The 20,264-nt window shown below is 31.9% G+C and overlaps 2 protein-coding genes and 1 non-coding gene across 3 annotated transcripts; 1 reads left to right on the top strand and 2 right to left on the bottom strand.

Moving 5' to 3' along the window:
* The first annotated feature begins 3,107 nt into the window (after positions 1-3,107).
* LOC114265881 (putative pentatricopeptide repeat-containing protein At5g37570) lies at positions 3,108-6,806 on the top strand. The gene is made up of 4 exons (XM_028206716.2): positions 3,108-5,185; positions 5,774-5,892; positions 6,148-6,321; positions 6,435-6,806. Exon 1 carries the CDS (start codon positions 3,386-3,388, stop codon positions 5,054-5,056), a length of 1,671 nt encoding a protein of 556 aa, XP_028062517.2. The 5' UTR covers positions 3,108-3,385; the 3' UTR covers positions 5,057-5,185; positions 5,774-5,892; positions 6,148-6,321; positions 6,435-6,806.
* A 679-nt stretch (positions 6,807-7,485) lies between these two features.
* On the bottom strand, positions 7,486-11,790 carry LOC114265882 (peptidyl-prolyl cis-trans isomerase FKBP17-1, chloroplastic). The gene is made up of 4 exons (XM_028206718.2): positions 11,422-11,790; positions 8,472-8,594; positions 7,961-8,077; positions 7,486-7,837 (listed from the first exon to the last, which is right to left on the bottom strand). Exons 1-4 carry the CDS (start codon positions 11,716-11,718, stop codon positions 7,715-7,717), a joined length of 660 nt encoding a protein of 219 aa, XP_028062519.2. The 5' UTR covers positions 11,719-11,790; the 3' UTR covers positions 7,486-7,714.
* TRNAK-UUU (transfer RNA lysine (anticodon UUU)) lies at positions 11,788-11,860 on the bottom strand. Its single transcript has one exon. It is a non-coding gene; the product is annotated as a tRNA-Lys (tRNA).
* Between the last annotated feature and the right edge of the window lie 8,404 nt (positions 11,861-20,264).

Here is a 20,264-nt window from a genome sequence, read left to right as displayed (position 1 = left end):
CCCCCAAAACGACGTCGTTTTGGGGTTTTTTTTTTTTTTTTTTCTTTTCTTCTTCTTCGTTCTCGTTTTCTCTCTCTTCGAATGGAAACCAGAGGGAGGAAGGAGGAGGCTGCGCAGCCATCCGATCGTCGTCTCGCCTCGCCGGCCGTCGCAGCTGTCCGATCGTCGTCTCGCCTCGCCATCGAAGCTCGTCGCAGCTCGTCGCCGGCCGTCGCAGCTCGTCGCCTCCTCCTCCTCCTCCTCCTCCTCCTCCCCCACTGATTATGGCCCCCTCCAGTCCTCCCTCCCCTTTCCTCCCTCTTCTCCCTCCCTCGCCCTTCCTCCCTCTTCTCCCTCTTCTCCCTCCTTCCTCCCTCTCTTCCTCTGCGTTTTTTTTTTTTTTTGAAAATTTGCCCCCAAAACGACGTCGTTTTGGGGGCTGCTGGGTTTGGCTACCGGGTAGGGCGGCCGTGAATCCGCGCTCCCTAACAGATACTTGACTTGGGGGTGTCAGCACCTTTTCTCACCTTTCACTAAAAAGAAGGTGTTCAACATGCGATTTCAAGATAAAATTATATGTTAAAAATATAATTTCAATTTAAAATTATATTTTCAAAATGTGATTTTAAAAAGTAGATTAATTTCTTAAATAGTTTAAAAAGTGAGTCAATTCTTTAAATTATTATTTTTTTAGAATATTAAAAAAAACAACTCCAAACATAACGGCCAATTATAATTGAACATTGTGGTCGAAAAATTCAATCAATTAACATGTAGACAGATAAAAGATAAATAAGGTACCATTGTTTTCAAATTATTGTTATCCTAAATATAGACAGATAAAAGATAAATGAGGTACCATAGTTTTCAAATTATTGTTATCCTAAATATATATAGTATATATATTAAAACTCCTAGTACAAAATTTTAAAATTGGACATTATTTGACCAAATGTCCAAAAAAAATTAGAAAAAATGAAAAAATAATAATAAATATAAGCTCTTTTAAATTTTGCAAAAATGCATCTCAAAAAAAAAAAAATGAAAATAGCCAATGGATAAGGATGGCAATGGGGGTTAATGGGGTGGATATTAATTCCCCATCCCCATTCTCCTATAATAAAATTTCTCATTTCCCATTCCCCATTCTCCATGGGTACCACCCTCCCCATTTTCTAATGGGTTTGAATTTTCTCCAACCCATTTTAATCTCTATTTTTATTTTTTATATTTAATATTAACAACTATTTTTTTTAAAAAAAAAAAGGTTCACAACATAAATATACCTTCAATCTTTTTTTTTTTCTTTTTTAATATATTTAATGTTAATTTTTTTTTTTTCAAGGTTTACAACAAAAGCTAAATATACCTTCAATCTTTTTTCTTTCTTTTTTAATATATTTAATGTTAACAACTTTTTTTTTTTAATTTTTCTATTTATTTTAAAAGGTTTTAGCTAAATATACCTTCAATCTTTTTTCTTTTTTTTTTATATATTTAATGTTAACAATTTTTTTTTTTTAAGGTTCACAACAAAAGCTAAGTATACATTCAATCTTATTTTATTTTATTTGGTTCAACAACAAAATCAAATACACATTAATTAATTAATTAAAAAATTTGTTTTATAATAATCAAATATATAATTTTGACACAATCAAATAAGTTTTAGTAATTAAAAAATATGTGGAAGAACGTGGAAGATTAAAAAAAAATTACAACCATCTCTCTCTCACTCTCTCCCTTACATGTTATAAGAACCTATTTACAGTGTTATAAGAGCATGTTTGAATAAATAAAATGTAAAAGAACCTGCTTGAAGAAAGTGTTATAAGACCGATATTAAATTGCACCACAGCATAAATAAGGAATTGTTTGTTAATCTCTTAGCCACGGACATTTTAGACATTAAACCATATTTCTCTTAGTAAATTTGAGTCATTCATTTTAATTTATCCAAAATCTAATTATACATTTTAGCAAATCTGAACCACTCATTTTAAGATATCTATGCCTTACCACATCCAATCCATCCCCCATCTTCTTCCTTTAGTCCCCTATGAATTTTGTTGTTTGTTATTTTTAAAAAACAAAAAATATTCTTTCAATTAAATTTTTACTAATTTCAGAACACCATCACCATTATTCTCACATTCACTATCACACCACCATCACCATAGCCACTACCATCATCACTGTCGCCATCACCCCACCACTATGTCGCAATCTCTATTTTCACATTCGTTCCATCACCACAACCACCAAATATAAAAATATATATTTTAATTTTTTTATAAAAAATATTTTTCATTTAAAAATATTTTCTATCTAAATAAATGAAGCATAACATTGGGAAACAAGTTGATTTCAGTTAAATCTGTTCATAACTAAGAAAAAAAAATTATTTTAAAAAAAATTATTTAATAAGACTTTGTATCCCCTTTTTATTTTGTTAGCAAATAAATCTTTGTACCTATCATTTCTAACCAATCACGACTCATGCTTGTTTCGATTCTCTACAATTTCCCTATTTTGTATAAATATATATATGTTTTATAAATTGTGTGATAACATAAAACAAATAGATTTATACTCGTTAATTGAAATTTCAGAACAAGCAAATCATTCTGAAAATTACAATACATAACAAAATAAAATAACATAGAAAAGCAAACCGAAACCTGCACTAGACAGTGTCCTTAATTTTTTTAAATAAATTTAAAAAATTCTAGATATACATAAAATTTGGCAAGAATAATGTGACAATGTTAATTAAAGTGTATTTGATTTTATTGTTGAGCCAAATAAAATAAAATAAGATTGAATATATATTTAGTTTTAGTTGTGAATCTTAAAAAAAAAAATAGTTGTGAACCTTAAAAAATAAAAAATAAAAAATAAAAAAAACAAAAGAAAAAAGATTGAATGTATATTTAGGTTTGGTTGTGAATCTTAAAAATTTTAAAAAAAATAGTTGTGAACCTTAAAACTAATAAAAAAAAAGATTGGAGGTATATTTAGCTTTGGTTGGAGATTTTGAAAAAAAAAATTGATTGTGAATCTGAAAAAATAAATAAATAAATAAATAAATAAAAATTGAATGTTTATTTAGTTTTGATGGTGAAAAAAAAAAAAAAAACCCCTCATGTACTTGGTTGGTTGTAAAATTGGCATTCGCCACATTTGAACACGAAGGAGCCGTTGCTGATCGAAGCTATTCTCGCAGCCCTTTCAACACCCCTATGGATTGGATTGACCCCTGAGCATTAGGGTTTGATTTGAGAGTTTCAAGCTTCCATGAATTCTCAACAATCAATTTGAATCATTTACCGAAACAAACTGTAGTTTCTGCCGATTCGACCTAATTGAAAAACGAAATCTCGATGTCAGCTTTTGCTCAATCTTCATGAAACCATTGTCAATCCCAAATTTGCTTTCGGCTTGCAAAAGCATCCGAAACCTCGAACAAGTCCACACTCAAATCATCCACAAAGGCGCAGAGCAAGACCACTTCGTCATTACCCGATTCATCTCTCTCTGTACCTCACTCTTTTCCAACATTTCTTACGCATCCAGCGTATTTGATCGCGTTTTGCAACCCAATATCTATCTATGGAACACTCTCATCAAAGGGTACTGCAAACACTCGTCTCTCGCACAATGTATATCAGTTTTTCTTCGAATGAAACAGAGTGGGAATGTTGTTCCTGACGAATATACTTTTCCCTCATTGCTCAAAGCTTGTTCGAGCGAATTGGCGTTAAAGGAAGGTCAGGCGATTCATGGGTTGATCGTGAGGTACGGTACTGAGCACGATGTTTTTGTTGGGTCGAGTTTGGTTGATTTGTATGGAAAGTGTCGAGAGATTGAGTTTGCGCGCAAGGTTTTTGATGGAATGTGTGTGAGAAATGAGGTTTCTTGGACTTCTATGATTGTTGGGTATGTGAATGCAGGTGATTTGATTGAAGCAAAGAAGCTATTTGATGTAATGCCTAAGAGAAATATGGTTTCTTGGAATGCCATGATTAGTGGGTTTGTGAGATTTGGTGATTTGAAGAGTGCTAGGAAGTTGTTTGATGAAATGCCTGAGAGGAATGTGGTTTCGTTCACGGCAATGATTGATGGGTTTGCCAAGGCTGGTGACATGGCTTCAGCAAGGTTTTTGTTTGATCAATCTCCGGTGAAGGACATTGTTTCTTGGTCAGCGTTGATATCTGGGTATGTTCAGAATGGTCAGCCTAACGAGGCTGTTGAAATTTTTCTTAAAATGCAGTCGATGAACATTAAACCGGATGAGTTCATAGTGGTTAGCTTGATGTCTGCTTGTTCCCAAACCGGTAGTTTGGAACAGGCTAAATGGGTTGATTCTTATGTGAGCCAAAGCTCACTTGACCTCCATCAAGTTCATGTTCTTGCAGCTCTTATAGACATGAATGCAAAGTGTGGGAATATGGGTAGAGCAACAATGTTATTTGAGAAGATGCCTAAGAGGGATTTGATTTGTTTTTGTTCTATGATACAAGGCCTGTCAATTCATGGGCACGGTGTTCAGGCAGTTTCCCTCTTTCGTAGGATGATAAATGAAGGCATTACTCCAGATGATGTGGCTTTTACAGTCATTCTGAATGCTTGTAGTCATGCAGGACTTGTTGAAGAGGGTTGCCGATTTTTTGATTCTATGATAAATGAATACTCTCTAGTTCCTTCAACTTATCATTATGCTTGTATGGTGGATCTTCTTGGCCGGTCTGGAAAGCTAAGAGCAGCTTATGAGCTATTGAAATCAATGCTCGTGGAACCTCATGCTGGTGCCTGGGGTGCACTTCTTGGGGCTTGTAAGCTACATAATGATATTGAATTAGGGGAGGAGATAGCTGCTCAACTTTTTGAGATTGAGCCTCACAATGCTTGTAGTTATGTGTTGTTGTCAGACATCTATGCAGCAGCAGATCGGTGGTTGGATGTTTCATTTTTAAGGAGCCAAATGATTGAAATGGGGGTAAAAAAGAAACCTGGTCGTAGTTTGATATACTCAGCGAAGCCTAGTGTATGGTATCCTTACGAGTCTGTTCAGTGAAGACTGTAATTGGCATGAAGAAGACTTTGGCCTTCTATAATGGGAATCCCATTGGGCAGAGGACTAATTGGGTAATACACAAGTATTGCGCAACCAATAAGGAGCTCAACAACACTAAAGTGCGGCCAGGTTTGACTTTTGATCCCCTTCTCTGTCTTCTTTACCCAATTTTACTAATTTCATGTGAGCTTTGTTTATATGTTTGATTCATTGGAATTCAGATTTGTTTACCAATTGAGGTTGATATGTAATTATTTCATATCATGGCTTGTGGATGATAAAGGCTCATGTGCCTCAAATTATGTTTAATTTGTGTACCTATGGGATGCTATGGGTTTTAATTTTGATTTCTTGAAACAAATCACTGATTTTTCTTCCAGAAAGTAGTTTTTTGACTTTCGAGTTGTGAAAGATTTGGGGGTCTCTTTGATGGCTTATGTTATGACCACTCTGCAATTCACGGAGGACAGTCTATATAAAATTTTCAAGCACTTTTCACCCTAATTACAATATTAAACAATGATCAAGGGGGACTTGCTAGCATTTCAAAAAAATAAAAATAAATAAAAGAATGTTCAAGTTTAATAATATCTTGTTGCTTATTATAAAAAAGATATTCAATGTTGTGATTAATATGTTGCTGAATTCCTGGCTGCGCCACGGCATGTATATATGTTTTAATGGTTTTCTTCTGATTCTAATTTTGGGAATCTACAGGGGTCGGTTGAGTGAGAGCATAAGAGCAGATTTGATGGGAAAATGCATACATGCAATCACGAAATGCATACAATAATGCTCTGCTCGGTTGCTCAATGAGCTGAAGGATAATCTTAAAGGTGAGTTTTAAATTGCAACAAACAATATGAATTTCTCAATTCTCAAATTAAGTTCATTTACTGTTGAGTAATTCATATTTTGATGTGCATAAAAAAACAAAACATATATATAATGTCAATCGATAAAAGTTCTGAAATCCAAATTTCTTTGCTTTCTAACTGGAAAAAAGCACACTCCTGGAGTCTGAAGTGATCTGCTAAAGTTTCTCACAGTGGAAATATTAATGGTTTCTTTCCATATATATGATTATGCAGATATAATGTTGCCAAATTACAAGCGAGCAATTATTTTGTCTTACCAGTTGAGGGAGGAAAAATGAGCTGAAGAAGAAGCATCGGGCCCAGGTCAGCCACGTTGACAATGCTTCTGCTAGGTCTTACCAACTTGCGCCACATGGCTGGTCAGAGGCCCCAACCTCATAACCTAAGGTACGCAATACACACCCACAAGAACTCTGTACTGTCTTTCCCTTGGAAAAAATCTTTGTTAAGTCTCGGAGCGTCCTCCAGCTGGATAGTATTGACAGTGCTTTGTTTTGCAGAAGATAGATCACTTGGCTCATCTTTACATCGCAAAGAAGAACGTTGTCAACTTAGTGCGGATCTCGTACACAAATTGCTCTCAGTAGTCAAGTGGAAAGTGCTAATCGCACAAAGTGGTTGTGTAAATTAAAGAAGAGTCTAGTTTATACATTCTTGAGCTCAAATTGTTGTAGTGTGGCTCAAATTTTTTTATGTATTACAATTTAAGCGGCTTAGTTTCACAGTTTGGATCTCTGCCAGGTTATCATGATTTGTGCAAACTACACTACCCTTGAATTTGCAAAAGTGAATTGCATGACCTCTTGAGATTTAAAAAAAATACAATAAACTCCAACATTATCTATGTTATTGGTTTTCCATTGCATTTTGCATCACCTCCCTTAAGGGAGACTTGTGAATTCCTTGCTTTCAATAGAGATTATCGAGGAGAAAAGGGAGGACAACATATTTTCCATGTAATAATATAGAACATTGCTCATAGAGATTGCAAACTCAGCCTAAAACCGCAATCCATTCAATTATACCCATTTAAAGGTGTCCAAATTAATAAATGAATTGTATATTGCAAACCCAAATAAAATTATGTTTAAATGAGTTAGATATGGGGATACTAGTTTAGGCAAGCACCAACTCCTTGACCACACCATAACTCCACTACCACTCCACCTCCACTACCACGCCCCGGCCCCGGCCCTACCTCCATCTATCGCCACCAACATCACCATCTATTTGGGAATAAAATCAATGAAGTACAAGGGTTGGTCAGGTTCATTATCCAATTTGTATCCAATTCAACTCAACTTACTTAAATCCGTTATTAATAAGTGGATTTGGATTTGATTGTTTTAAATGCATAATTCTTTTTGAACTGCCTGTTTTCCACTTTTTATTGCTCATGAAAATATCATCAGGCTGTAATATTACATGCTATTATCATCACTATCAACCCATCATGATCAATTTCAGTTGTAGCAACAAGAAGTTTGACATAAAAAGGGGAACCAATCCAAGCCTGCAATAATAATAACTCACAAACTTTGAACTTTGAAAGAGTGTAACCGCAATGCACAGTCGGTATATTGGCCAAAAATATTTGCAATCAATTAGTTAAAAATATCCATTAATAAGAATAAACAAGTTTTGATAACAAAAAACTACTATATACTCCAAAAGATGGAAGAGAAATGTTGGTAGGTGATGTTGCAAAAGGCACCAAGAAGCTGTCTACGCGTAGCTTTGTGGTAGACATGAGAAATCGTTTGCAGAGTAAAGAAAGTTGTCACCGATGTCTGAGGCTGACCAACTCAATATCAAATATAAGAGTCCCCAATGTTGAGCCTTCTCCATTGGCAAGACGTGTTGGATTGAAAATCGTAGTAAACAGCCTTTGCCTATCGAAAAACTGTAGACGTACACCCTTTCATAAGTGATTATTTATCCTTATTATTTATATAAATTAGATATAACACTAGTACCAAGAACAAATTACAAGAACAAAGTCAATTATATAAACACAAGAGCTTACATTAGGTGGTATGGGCTCTTGAGATGTATTTTGATATCCTTGGGATGGTGGGATGATGACTCGACGTATGCCACCTACTTTCATTGATCTTACTGCTGCTTCAATCCCTGATATAACCTGCAACATTCAGACATTAAACATTATGTGCTCCTCAAGGCTGTGTCAAGAATTCCATATTTTGCGGGTCAAGTCTGTAGTAACCATTATATTATTTTGTCAATAGTTGGACTCAGCTGTCTAGGCTCTTGTTTTGTCCCAAAAACAGGAAATCAGCCATTTTAGATAACAAAAGACATTAACGAACTTCCAACCACTTTGTTTGGAGGAGAATGGAGAAGCATAATTCATTGTATGGAACCAATACCTTGGCTTTTGGGAACATTTTTATCCATGGTATACACCATAAGTGTTTCATGTCTGACAGTTGAATTTGAAGTATTTTTTCTTAACCAAAACAACAATGTAAGCCAGAGAATGTAAGACATATATTGGAACTGCCTTTAGGACTTACTTTGCCTGATCCAAGGATGAAGATGAATGGAATTGATTCACCAGTATCATCTTTGTGATCGTATGTTGAATCAAAGCGCCATCCTTGTTTTGCTGCCAACCTTCCGTAGTAATGAATTGCCACCTTTACAATCAAAATTGTAAAGAAACATGAATTAGTTTATTCAGATTGGTTGAAAACATTTCATGTAGTCACACTGAAATGGTTGCAAATGGCCCGTTATAGATCCTAAACAAACACTGTTTAAGCATGTAAAATTTGTGCACCAGGCAAATTACACTTTTGTACCCCCAACACTTTACACCTAGTCTCACTTTACCCGACCTTTTTTTAATTGTCTCAGTCAATCCCCTAAACTTCAAGTCAAGTTACAATTGAATCCAGTCGTATAATATGTGCACCAAGTGTTGTACAAATGGTCCCAACCCCCTAGTCCTCAATATCTCATTGAATGTCCCAGCCTTTTATGAACGATGTAGCAAAAACCTAAAGCATAGTGTATGTCCTGTTAGAGACAGGGCCGCTCCAAGCAGAGGACTAGGAGGTCAGGCAGTTGTTCAGGCACTGTCGGGAGGAAGGTGATCATCTATTCTGATAGGCTTTCTCTGACCAACAACAATGGGTGGGTTGTACGGCTTATGGAGAAAGCGCTGGGAAGGATATGGATAGTCCAGTGCAGCAGCTACACATTGTCTAAATAAGATGGCAAAGTTCAATTACACAAGGATAGGGCTGCAAATGAGCCGAGCCGAGCCGAACTTTAGTATGTTTAGACTTATTTATTAAAATTTTAACGAACTTGAGATTCAGCTCGAGCTCAAGCTCAATAAAAATTTAAAGAACCGAGCTCGAGCCGAGTTGGCTTAGGCTTGACTCAAGCTCGAGCCTGTACACGAACCTTAACGAGTCAAAAACTTATAAATTCATATGAGCATATAATACTGAAGTTACAATTAAAATTTTTATTATACAATATATATGAACATTCTAAAAAAAAAAATCAATATTTTATTGAAATAATAATATATACTACTACTATTATATAAATGTACTATCTATAGTTTACTATTATTTATATTTATATTTTTTAAATATATTTTATACATATTTTTACATTATTTAATATATAAATAATAAATATTAAACGAGCCAGTTAACGAGCCGAAATTTAGTATGTTTGGAATTCTTTATTAAAAATTTAATGAGCTCGAGCCCGAACGCAAAAAAAAAATGGGGAAATTACCCACAGGTCCCATGTGGAACATGTGGACACCATTTAATCCCATAACTTTTTGGGTACACCCAAAAGTCCTTTCCTCCATCTCTCTGGTTTTTTCCTCCCTTTTTACGTTTTCTTCTTTCTCTTTTTTTCTACATTTTTCTCTCATCGTCTTCGTCATAGACGATGGTGCAAGTGTTCATATCTTTCTCCATTGATCGGGGTTTACTGATAACTGCCAACCATCGAAATCAACTCGTGATTTCACTCTCACCGACGGCGAAGATATATATTTTCAACGAAGAAGATGAGTGGATCTACTTAGATCTGGTGTAGATCTACTCAGATCTATCAGATCTGAGTAGATCTACATCAGATTTGGCTAGATCTAAACAAAAAATAGTTGCCGGAGTATAATCCTCTCTCTACATCCGCCTTTCTCCTTCGATCTCTTTTTTTTTTCTCTGCTATACACTTCTGTTTTTCTGTTCTAATAGAGAAAATTTTCAAATTCTGAACAAGTAGTTTTCGAGTTTTAGTTACAGGCGGTGAAAACTGTAAAATTTTGCAGTTTCAAAATTTTTTTTTGGTGCTGGAATGAATCATGGTTTAAAACTGTAAAATTTTGCAGTTTTATAACATTCTTTAGAACTGTAAAATTTTACAGTTTCATAACATGTTTTTTAATTTTTTTTTTCCGGCAATATTCTAGACATTTCGGTGAGTCTTCGACAACTGTTAAATGGAAGTCCGACGGTAGTAAGATGTGAACAGTGTTTGTAAATTAAAAAAAAAAAAATTGGTAACAATTAAAAATGTATTGGACTAATTGGTATAAGTGTTTTGTTTTGGGATTAACTGGATCTTGAACTTGGTACATGGGACTTATCAGTAAGTTCCCCAAAAAATATTTAACGAATCGAATTCAAACGAGTTCTTACCGAACCGAACTCAAACCTATTCACGAACGAACGACTCTGTTCATTTGTAATCCTACGCAAGGACAAGTGGAAATGTATAAATATCCAACACGGCTGAGATTTATCCCACAAGATTCAAACTTGAGATTATCACAGAAATAAGTTGGATCAAAATTTAGGTAGTTAACACCAAAACTCTTCATATCAACCTTGAACCATCTTGAGTTTTATCTCATCTCTTGTGATTTTAGATAACACAGCAAAGTTGTTTTCACTTCTTTCCCTCGGAAAATTAAAACCCATTTCTAAAAACTTCACATGAAAATAAATAAATTACGTCTTGGGTTTTAAGTTGGAAGACTCCAATCATATGGTCAGAGTTGTAAACTCAAAAACCAAGGAACAATATTATAAAAATATCATAAACAAGCACCAAAGCAACAAGATCAAATTGAAAGAGTAAAATCTACTGCCAAATGAAAGGGGAAAAGGGAAAAAAAAAAGTGTAATTGAGATTTAAAATGAACAGATTCAATGAGTAAAACCAAAGGATCAACACAGTAACTTGTACATAAGTTGAAATGATTTTGTTGGGAATCATATTATACATATGCCCAACCAAATTTTAAAAAAATTATTTTGAAGCCCAACCACCCATGAACATGTTGGTTTGTAATGTGTGTGTGTATATATATATATATATCATAGCATAAAGATAGGCAAAATTTAATTAGGATCTTGATCATTAATCCAAAAACCATTCAATCCGACCTCTAAAAATGTATAACTAGAATACCCATTTTGTACGCACCTGGTCGCCATCGAAGGGGAGGTCACCATCACCAATGCGAAGATCCAAAGCCTTGACTCCGCCTGAATTTTGGAGCTCCAAGAACTCAGGTTTCGACCAACAACTTGATTTGGAATTGGGTATAATCAAAACAGACAAGGCCGTTGAGATTGCCGACAGAGATATAGCTCTTCTTTTCAGTGATGATGATGATGATGATTTTGATTTTGGTGAAGAACTTGAAGTTGCAGAGAGCTTCAACGGAGGAGAGAGGAGGATAGAGAGAGACGAGACTGTCGAGCAGTACTGACCCTTCATCTTCTTAATCCGGCTTATGCCACGTTTGGCCTGAACTGAAATACTATTAGTTAAAAATGAACTAGAAAACGCCGTCTGTGGGAATCGAACCCACGACCACGTGGTTAAAAGCCACGCGCTCTACCAGCTGAGCTAAGACGGCCATATGTGTTACGGTTATACCAAAATCAATTAATATAAAAACAAAATTATACTTTATACATTTTTTTTGTTTATTTTTTTACAAGTTAATGTGAGGAGGGGTTGGGTTATTTCCTATAATTTTAATGTATGCCATATCTCTTTATAAAAAATATATAAATAGATTTTGTTTGGCAATGGACTCTTTTGCTAAATTAGTTACTAAAATGTAAAATAGGTTAAAAAGTTAATAAGATAAAATGTTAGATCTAAATTATAATCATTTCACTTTTTTCCTGACAAAAATCAAAAAAATCTAAAAAGTCAATCCAAACGAACTTTTTAACCAGAACTAAAATAACCAAAAAATCAAATTTTAAAAGTCAATTACCAAATGGCAACATAAATTTTTTTGTATTTATTTTCTTAACATCGTATGCGGCACTAACATTTTTGTTAACGAGTACTACTCAAAATTTGTCTTTTGTCAACTTCTCTTATTACGTCTTCCCTTTTAGCTATTCACACTATCACATACTATCACCATCATCGCTCTTCTCGTCACACCACTACACTCACCATCATCGAGCACAGTTACTCATCATCTTCTTTTTCCCTTTTCTCCAACCATCAGCTCCCATGTATTGCAATTGTTCATCTTTCATATATTTCTGTTAGTAAAATTTTCATTAAGTTTGGATCGACAAAGTCTTAGCTTAAACTTTACTAAAGAACATAATAATTAAACAATTGTGTTGAAATTCTATGCTTTAAAGGTTTCAATAACTTTCTTTAAATAAAAATAATGACAATAAAAACATAAAATATAAAAGAAAGACAAAATAAGATGATCAAGTAAAATGATTAAATAAATAATCAAATTACAGGTAAAGTACATTAAAACTACTTATATCTATATAGTATCTACTCCTATGATAGAAAAGAAATAAAAATCGAGGTATGTATTTGATTTGTTGAAGATCATTACAATATAATCATAAATGGCAATTTATAAAAAAATATAGTATTAACCACCTTGCAACCAAATAACTACTCATAAATTTCATCTTTTTACATTGTCACTTGTTTTCCATCCATTAAATCTTCATAACTTCTCTTAATTTTAAATATTTTATTGCATAATAATAATAATAAGTAATAAAATTTTTAAATCTAGTCATAATTTATACAATCAATAGACCATAATCGACGATAAAATTATTTATAGTGCAAACAATCTCCAAACAACTTCTCTTCCTATTACACCCCCTCATTTTCCCATCACTCTCTTGTCTCGACCCCTTCCTTTTATACTACACCTTTGTTCCTCCTCCCTAACCTTTTAAATAGAAATTTGGCAAAAAATTCAACCTAAGCATAGTGAAATAGAGAGAACATTTTGAGTGTTTGATAGATTACAATTTATTCGATAGAAAATATAAAGTCAAAATTTTGTACTAACAAACTATTGACACAAAAAATTGATTGTCTGACGATTATAGCTTGTCGATTATGACCAAATCTCGTTTAATTGATTGTGATTTGTCAATTATGGCCAAATCTAATTTCATTGATTGTGACTTGTCAATTTTGATCTGTCGATTTAGATTATGACCATCTTCAAAAATTTACTATGGCCATAATTATGTTTTATTCTTATCATTATTATTATTATTGTTATTGCTAGCAGTCTTTCTAAGCTTACGTGAGAGGAAAGTGACAACGTGGATCGTAGCATCATGGCTCTAGAACAACGTGTGGCTTGGAAACTGAATGAGGTGATTCAAAGCATAGTGGGTCATAGCACCAAGGAAAGAAAAGTGGAACATGGGAAGACACTCCTTGGTGACAAGTTGAAAGATGAACACGTGTTACTTTATGCTAAGAATGTGGATTGATTCAAGAAACTGTGGGTTGGTTTTGAATAACTGTTTTAAAGAACTGCTTTGGGCAGTTTTTATTTGAAAATATGCTTATAAAAGACCAAGGGAGATACGAGAAGAAATGATCAACAAAACATCAAACTCATCAGAGTCCTTTATTTAGGAGTAGTCTACCTTAATTTAAGATTAGATTATCTTAATTTAGGAGTAGATTAATAGTTAGTTCTTGTAACCATTTTAATACTTGTTGATTGTGTAACAAAGATTGTGCTTATTGTTTAATTAATGCAATTGAGTGACAAGTTTTAATTTTATTACCAATTCTAGTGTGTCTATACTTTGTTTCTTCACATTGCAACCTCCAAAGAAGTTCTTGAAATTGTTAAGGCATAGGACACCAACCACATTGCTTGATTGAATTTCTATTTGTAAAAATTGATTTTTACTGTCGTTTTTTGATTTGATTCAAACCAAATTTTTTGTTAATACAAACATTTAAATAACAAACAATAAATATATTATATATCTGTCTATTAACATAAAGTTTGTTGGGAACATTGTCACTTTTCTTTTTTTTCTTTTTTTTTGTTTTCAAGGTGTCTTCTACATCTAGTAATTGTCATATCTAATAACAATTAATCAAAATATATATTTTTTCATTCATCAAACTATTTAAAATTTTATAATTATAAACAAAGTAGATTGTGGATTGTTTTGGGAAATAAATTTTTTAAATATTTTTTTATGAAAATATTTTAAAATATATATATAAAGGGATTGGTTTAACGTTTTCTATAATAATTTTTTTGACTAAAATTTCAACCTATCATAATAAACCAACAAAATGAACCAATCCCATTATGGCCCCCTTTTTTTTGGGGGGGGGGGTCACAAAATTTTTTTTTTTTTTTGGAGTCACATGTGTTTTTGTTTTAGTGATTTTTTTAAAAAAATTAAGTAAATTTTTTTTACTTTTTTTGTCTGTTTTGTCGATACGAATTTAAAAAAAAAAATTGAAAAATTCCAAAAAAATTACTAAAGCCAAAAATAAAATTTTAAAAAAAAGTTATTTATTTTGAATTATTTTTGTCTTTATGATTTTATTTTTATTTTTTTGAATTCTTTTAAAAAATTTATAAATTTTCAAATATAGAAACCTAAAACATTTTGAAAATTTTGAAACAAAAAAATCATTAACGCAGTATTTGATTGAATGATTTGAAAAGAGAAATAAAAAGAATGTGTAAAATTATATAAAATATAAGTATATTTTATTCATTTATTTTTTTTTAAAAAATACATTCTCAAATCTTGCATTCAAATACAGTGTAAAGACAAAAATAAGCAAAAACAAAAAACACTTCTCATAACGGGTCTAACGGACCAAATTGGGCTGTTTTGGTGGGAGACGAGACTAGGGGCGTAACCTAGGCGGGTTCGGTGGGTTGGGAGGTTGTCCAAGCCTAATTTAAGTTGTGCTGAGATTTGCCTAAGCCCGTGTGACGCCCCAAATTTTGATAATATAATATAACGATACACCGGGGTTTAACTAACGGATACATATCATTTTTAAATACAAAATACAAATAATTACACTAAAAAAAATATTAATAATAGTTACAGATAAAATTCATCAAGTCTTTAAATACAAATCAATTCCTTGATACAAAAAGGTTATCTAAAATACAGGAATTATAAAATCTAATCTCTAAGGCAGCCATGGTTCCTCAAAACTTTTAGGGATTTCGTTCTCAGTATAAAACTCGCCTTCACCTAGCATAAAACGCCATGAGCTTTGAAACACACACACCCCGACCATTTTCCCATTCCAAATACACAAGCAACATAATGGCATGATCATAACATACAACGAAAGCAATAATTAAGCAAAGCTTATAATTAAATTTCAGTTCTCATGAATAATAGTCAATTTTAGTTAGTTCTAGGCAACTGCCCGTGGAATGCCATTCATATCCAACCACTAAGACTGGCCATAGGCAATTTTGACTCCCCATTGGTTAATACAATACCGACGCGTCGCTTACCGCATAACCACCAGTGCGTCGCTTACCGCACAATTACCAATGATGCCCACGCACCTAGGTTACATACGCGAGTAGTGATATCACGGTCTGTCCCAAGGGAACGGGCTTCTAGGGATACTTTCCCTATGTGAGACTCTCACTACCACCCTTATGCCTCCCATTTTCGTTAAGCAGCCAGAATACTTCCCGTGCTATGTTAGGGTTCGAAAGCACACTTGCGCAATACTTCACAAAAAGTGAACACATTCTTCTATATCATACTCTTGAATCCATCATTCATTATCTCATAAAATTTAATATAATGATTGCAATTCATTACCATCCCATTTGATTTCCCCTTTATTAAGTGCATTATGTTATCAATTATAGCAAAGCATGGTTAATATAATTACGAATCCAAATTAAACAACAAGTAATTTATTCATGGTAAGGCAAATTCACAATTTATCATAGATTACATATCAAGACTAAAACATTCAAGAAATGTAGAATATAAGAGTTGCAAACCAAATAAGAGCATATTAACACAAATTTACAGATTTCCAGATTTGAACCAGTTTGAAAATAATTATGAAAAAAATACTTTTATTGGCCCTAAGTACCTGGCCTCATGTGAGTTTGTAGATAAACAAGTCTAGTTTCAAACTCAATTTGCGAAAGTAGGATAGGTATTTTAGATTTTAAAATAATTCATAATTACCAAGATCTATCCAGATTCGTTGACTATTACGCAAATCGGTTTTTCTCTCGAATCCCTCGTTCTTTTGAGTTCAAACAAATTTTAGTTAAAATATAACACCAAGATTAAGATTTTAACATAAAAGTGGACTCAAGATTATTTTTCTGGAATTTTATAAAAATAGAGAAAGTTGACTATTTTTCTGGTTCTATGAGTAACAAACTTAGAAAAATTGTTTAGGTTATAAACATACATCCGTAGGTCCTACTAAAATTATCACATACTCTACACATACCAAATATTACACCATAAAAGCAGATTTTGAGTTTATGGAGTTTTGATAGGAAAACAAATTCAAGATAAGGAAAAGATTTGCTGCTAGAAATTTAAGAAAGAAATAGAAACATACAATTTCTTGATTAATACACATTTATACAAGAGTGTAGGCCTAGATTACAATATATATATATATATATATATAAAGAGCATGTATTAGAAGGGGAAAAACAAGTAGTAAAAGAACTTGAGAGAAGAGGTGATGTAAACACCTTTGTTGTACAAGACTCAACACAATTCTTCTTTTTCTACTTCTCTTTTCTCTCTCTCTCTCTCTCTCTTTCCAAGATAATATGCTCTCACTCCTCTAGTGCATGGCTGAAAAATGTGTAAAATGAGGGAGGAGAAATGTGCACATATATATAGGGAATGATTGAGAGGTTTCTCAAGGACTAAGTTCTATAAGTGCAATTTGTCAAAGTTGCCATCAAGACCCTTTCATCTATCACATGACCAACAATTTGGGCTCCAAGAAATATATATATATATATATATATATAAGATATTTGTATTTATAAATATAAAATAATAGGCATAAGTAAATTAATTAAGAAAATATTACAATTAAGGTTTGGAATGAAATAAAATAAAAGTATATAGGGACCAAGTATAAATTTATGAAACCTTGATATTTAGTATACAATATACTAACATTAGAAAATAGTTAGAATAATAAATTTGGGTCCCGTTAAATTAATGTGTAAACAAAGGCAAGAAACCGAACAAAAACGGCATTACCGAGAATTAAGATTTTAAAGTGATTAATCTATAAATATAGGGTCTAATAATTAATAATAGGATTTTAAAGGTGATTATTAATCTACGGGATCGATTAGGGTTTACTCGAATTAATCCGCAATACTTTCCGATTCTAGGGTTTAAAGTGCAATTAAGAGGAAATTCAATGGCTTTATTGAAATAAACTCATGGTTAGGGATTTAATGGTAATTACAAAAATTAGGATTTCTACAGCCCCGTTAGGCCCGAATTGCAACCCGTGGTTGCAAGCCCAAACCCCACCCAAGATAAACTCAAATTGCTCGAGTTGCCCGAATTGTAAATGAATTTCAATTCTTTTTTTTAACTACATTATTAAATTATTAAAATTTTATTATATTTACATTTTTTTTATTATAGAAAATCATTAATACTATCAAAACAAATATTTTATATAACGTAAGAAAGATGCTGCTATAATAGTCTCTACAATTTACGAGTGAAAACAAAAAAACAAAAAAACAAATCAGATTTTATGTTATTTGTATATATAAATATATATTCAATATAATTTGATAATCTAAATTACTTTAATATCATGTAATGACTAATAATTTATAGGTATATTTAATATTTTTATATATCTATATATGTATAATTCAGGTTTTGGTTGCTCGGGTTATTTGACGTCTTTGTCCAAGTCTGTCTAAATTTAATTCAGGCTTCTGAATTTTTGCCAAAACTTGTACTAATTTTTAAATATCTTATTCAAGCTCTAAAAAAATTCAAACTAGGTTCAGGTTGCTCGAATTGAGTCTGCCCAAATTGGACTAGACAATCCTTGTTCAAAGCTCATTCGACCCGAACCTAATCAGATGGACCTCCGACCCATATTCCTTTTATCTCGCCCGTTTGCCAAGTATCTAATTAAAGGTTGCGTTTAGTAGAGTTTTGTAAATATGATTTGAGAGTATGAGTTGTATTTTGAGTTTGTGAGTTGTGGAATTATAATTTGAGTGTAGAAAATTTGTTTGGTTATGGGTTTTGAATAGAGTGTTGAATTGAGTTTTGAATTGCATGTGGAATTGAGTTTTGAAAGTTTTGTGTGGCATGTGAAATAAGAAAATTTATCTAGTGATGAGTTTTCAAAACTTAATTCAACCTATAATTGATAATCAAATATACAACTCATAACTCGATATCTGTATTTTTTATCAACAGTCATAATCAAACTATTTTGGGTAAATTACATTTACCTCCCCTGAGGTTTCTGACAAATACAGGGACCTCCCCTGTAGTTTGAATAATTACAGTAACCTCCCCTACTTTACCTGACAATGTCAAGATTCCCCCAAAATTTGACCGCCGTTTATGCACCTAGCCGACCCTGCTGATGTCATCAACTGTAAACACAAAAATACCTAAAATGCCCTCAAGTGCCTATAATGCCTATAATGTAAATACTAAAGTGCCCAATGTAAACACTTAATTTGATTTTTTTATTTAAATATTTTATTTTATTTTGTAAATATTTTAATTTTTTAATTTTAAGATTTTAAACTCAAAATACAATTTCAGACTCAAATCGTAACTAAACATATAACTCAAAACTCAATTCAAAAATTATTTTCAAACCTCATAACCAAACACATAACTCGAAACTCTACATTATTTTCAAAACTCTACACTCAAATCATAACAAAACACATAACAAAAAAATTAAAATATTTAAAAATATATTTATAAAATAAAATATTTAAAATTTGTTAATATTTAAAAATATATATTTAACATAAGTTTGTATTTTTTTTAAGTTTGTGTTTGGTTATGAGTTTTGAAAATAATTTTTGAATTGACCAACACAATCATAAAACTCAATTCAAAAATTATTTTCAAACATCATAACAAAACACATAACTCGAAACTCCACACTATTTTCAAAACTCTACACTCAAATCATAACAAAAACATAAATTTTTTTAAAAATATTTAAAAATATATTTATAAAATAAAATAAAATATTTAAAATAAAAAAATTTAAAAACATTAATATTTAAAAAATATATTTAAAAAGTTTGAATTTTTTTAAGTTTGTGTTTGGTTATGAGTTTTGAAAATAATTTTTGAATTGACCAACACAACCATAAAACTCAATTCAAAAATTATTTTCAAACATTTTACCCAAACACATAACTCGAAATTCCACACTATTTTCAAATCTCTACACTCAAATCATAACAAAACACATAAAAAAATTAAAATATTTAAAAATATATTTATAAAATAAAATAAAATAAAAAAATTTAAAAATTTTAATATTTAAAAAATATATTTAACATAAGTTTGTATTTTTTTAAGTTTGCTTGGTTATGAGTTTTGCAAATAATTTTTGAATTGACCAACAAAACCATAAAACTCAATTCAAAAATTATTTTCAAACATTATACCCAAACACATAACTCGAAACTCTACACTATTTTCAAAACTCTATATTTGGTTAAGATTCTATGAGTTTTGAAAAGATTTTTGAAAATTTCTAATTGGAATTGTAATTCTAAAAGAAAACCAAATATGTTTCTAAAAAAAATATTTTTCGGAACATGTTTATACTCAAAACTCAATTCAAAAATTATTTTCAAAAACTCATAACTAAACACAAATTTAAAACTCAATTCAAAACTCAAAACCAAACTTTTTCCAAAACTCTATTTTAAAAGAAAAAATTAAAAAAATATATTTTATTTTTTAAAATTATTTTTAGAGTCA

The sequence above is a fragment of the Camellia sinensis genome, chromosome 9, assembly GCF_055761805.1.
Source record: "Camellia sinensis isolate YWXY chromosome 9, ASM5576180v1, whole genome shotgun sequence".
Lineage (NCBI taxonomy): Eukaryota > Viridiplantae > Streptophyta > Magnoliopsida > Ericales > Theaceae > Camellia > Camellia sinensis.
The sequence above is the reverse complement of the archived record's forward strand: the minus strand, read 5'-3'. Positions and strand labels throughout refer to the sequence as shown.

Coding starts and splice junctions, on each gene's coding strand:
- LOC114265881 (XM_028206716.2), top strand. CDS start 3,386: ATGAAACCATTGTCAATCCCAAATTTGCTTTCGGCTTGCAAAAGCATC.
- LOC114265882 (XM_028206718.2), bottom strand. CDS start 11,718: ATGAAGGGTCAGTACTGCTCGACAGTCTCGTCTCTCTCTATCCTCCTC. Junction 8,595..11,421: donor TCCCCTTCGATGGCGACCAG/GTGCGTACAAAA, acceptor TTGATTGTAAAG/GTGGCAATTCATTACTACGG. Junction 8,078..8,471: donor TCATCCTTGGATCAGGCAAA/GTAAGTCCTAAA, acceptor TGAATGTTGCAG/GTTATATCAGGGATTGAAGC.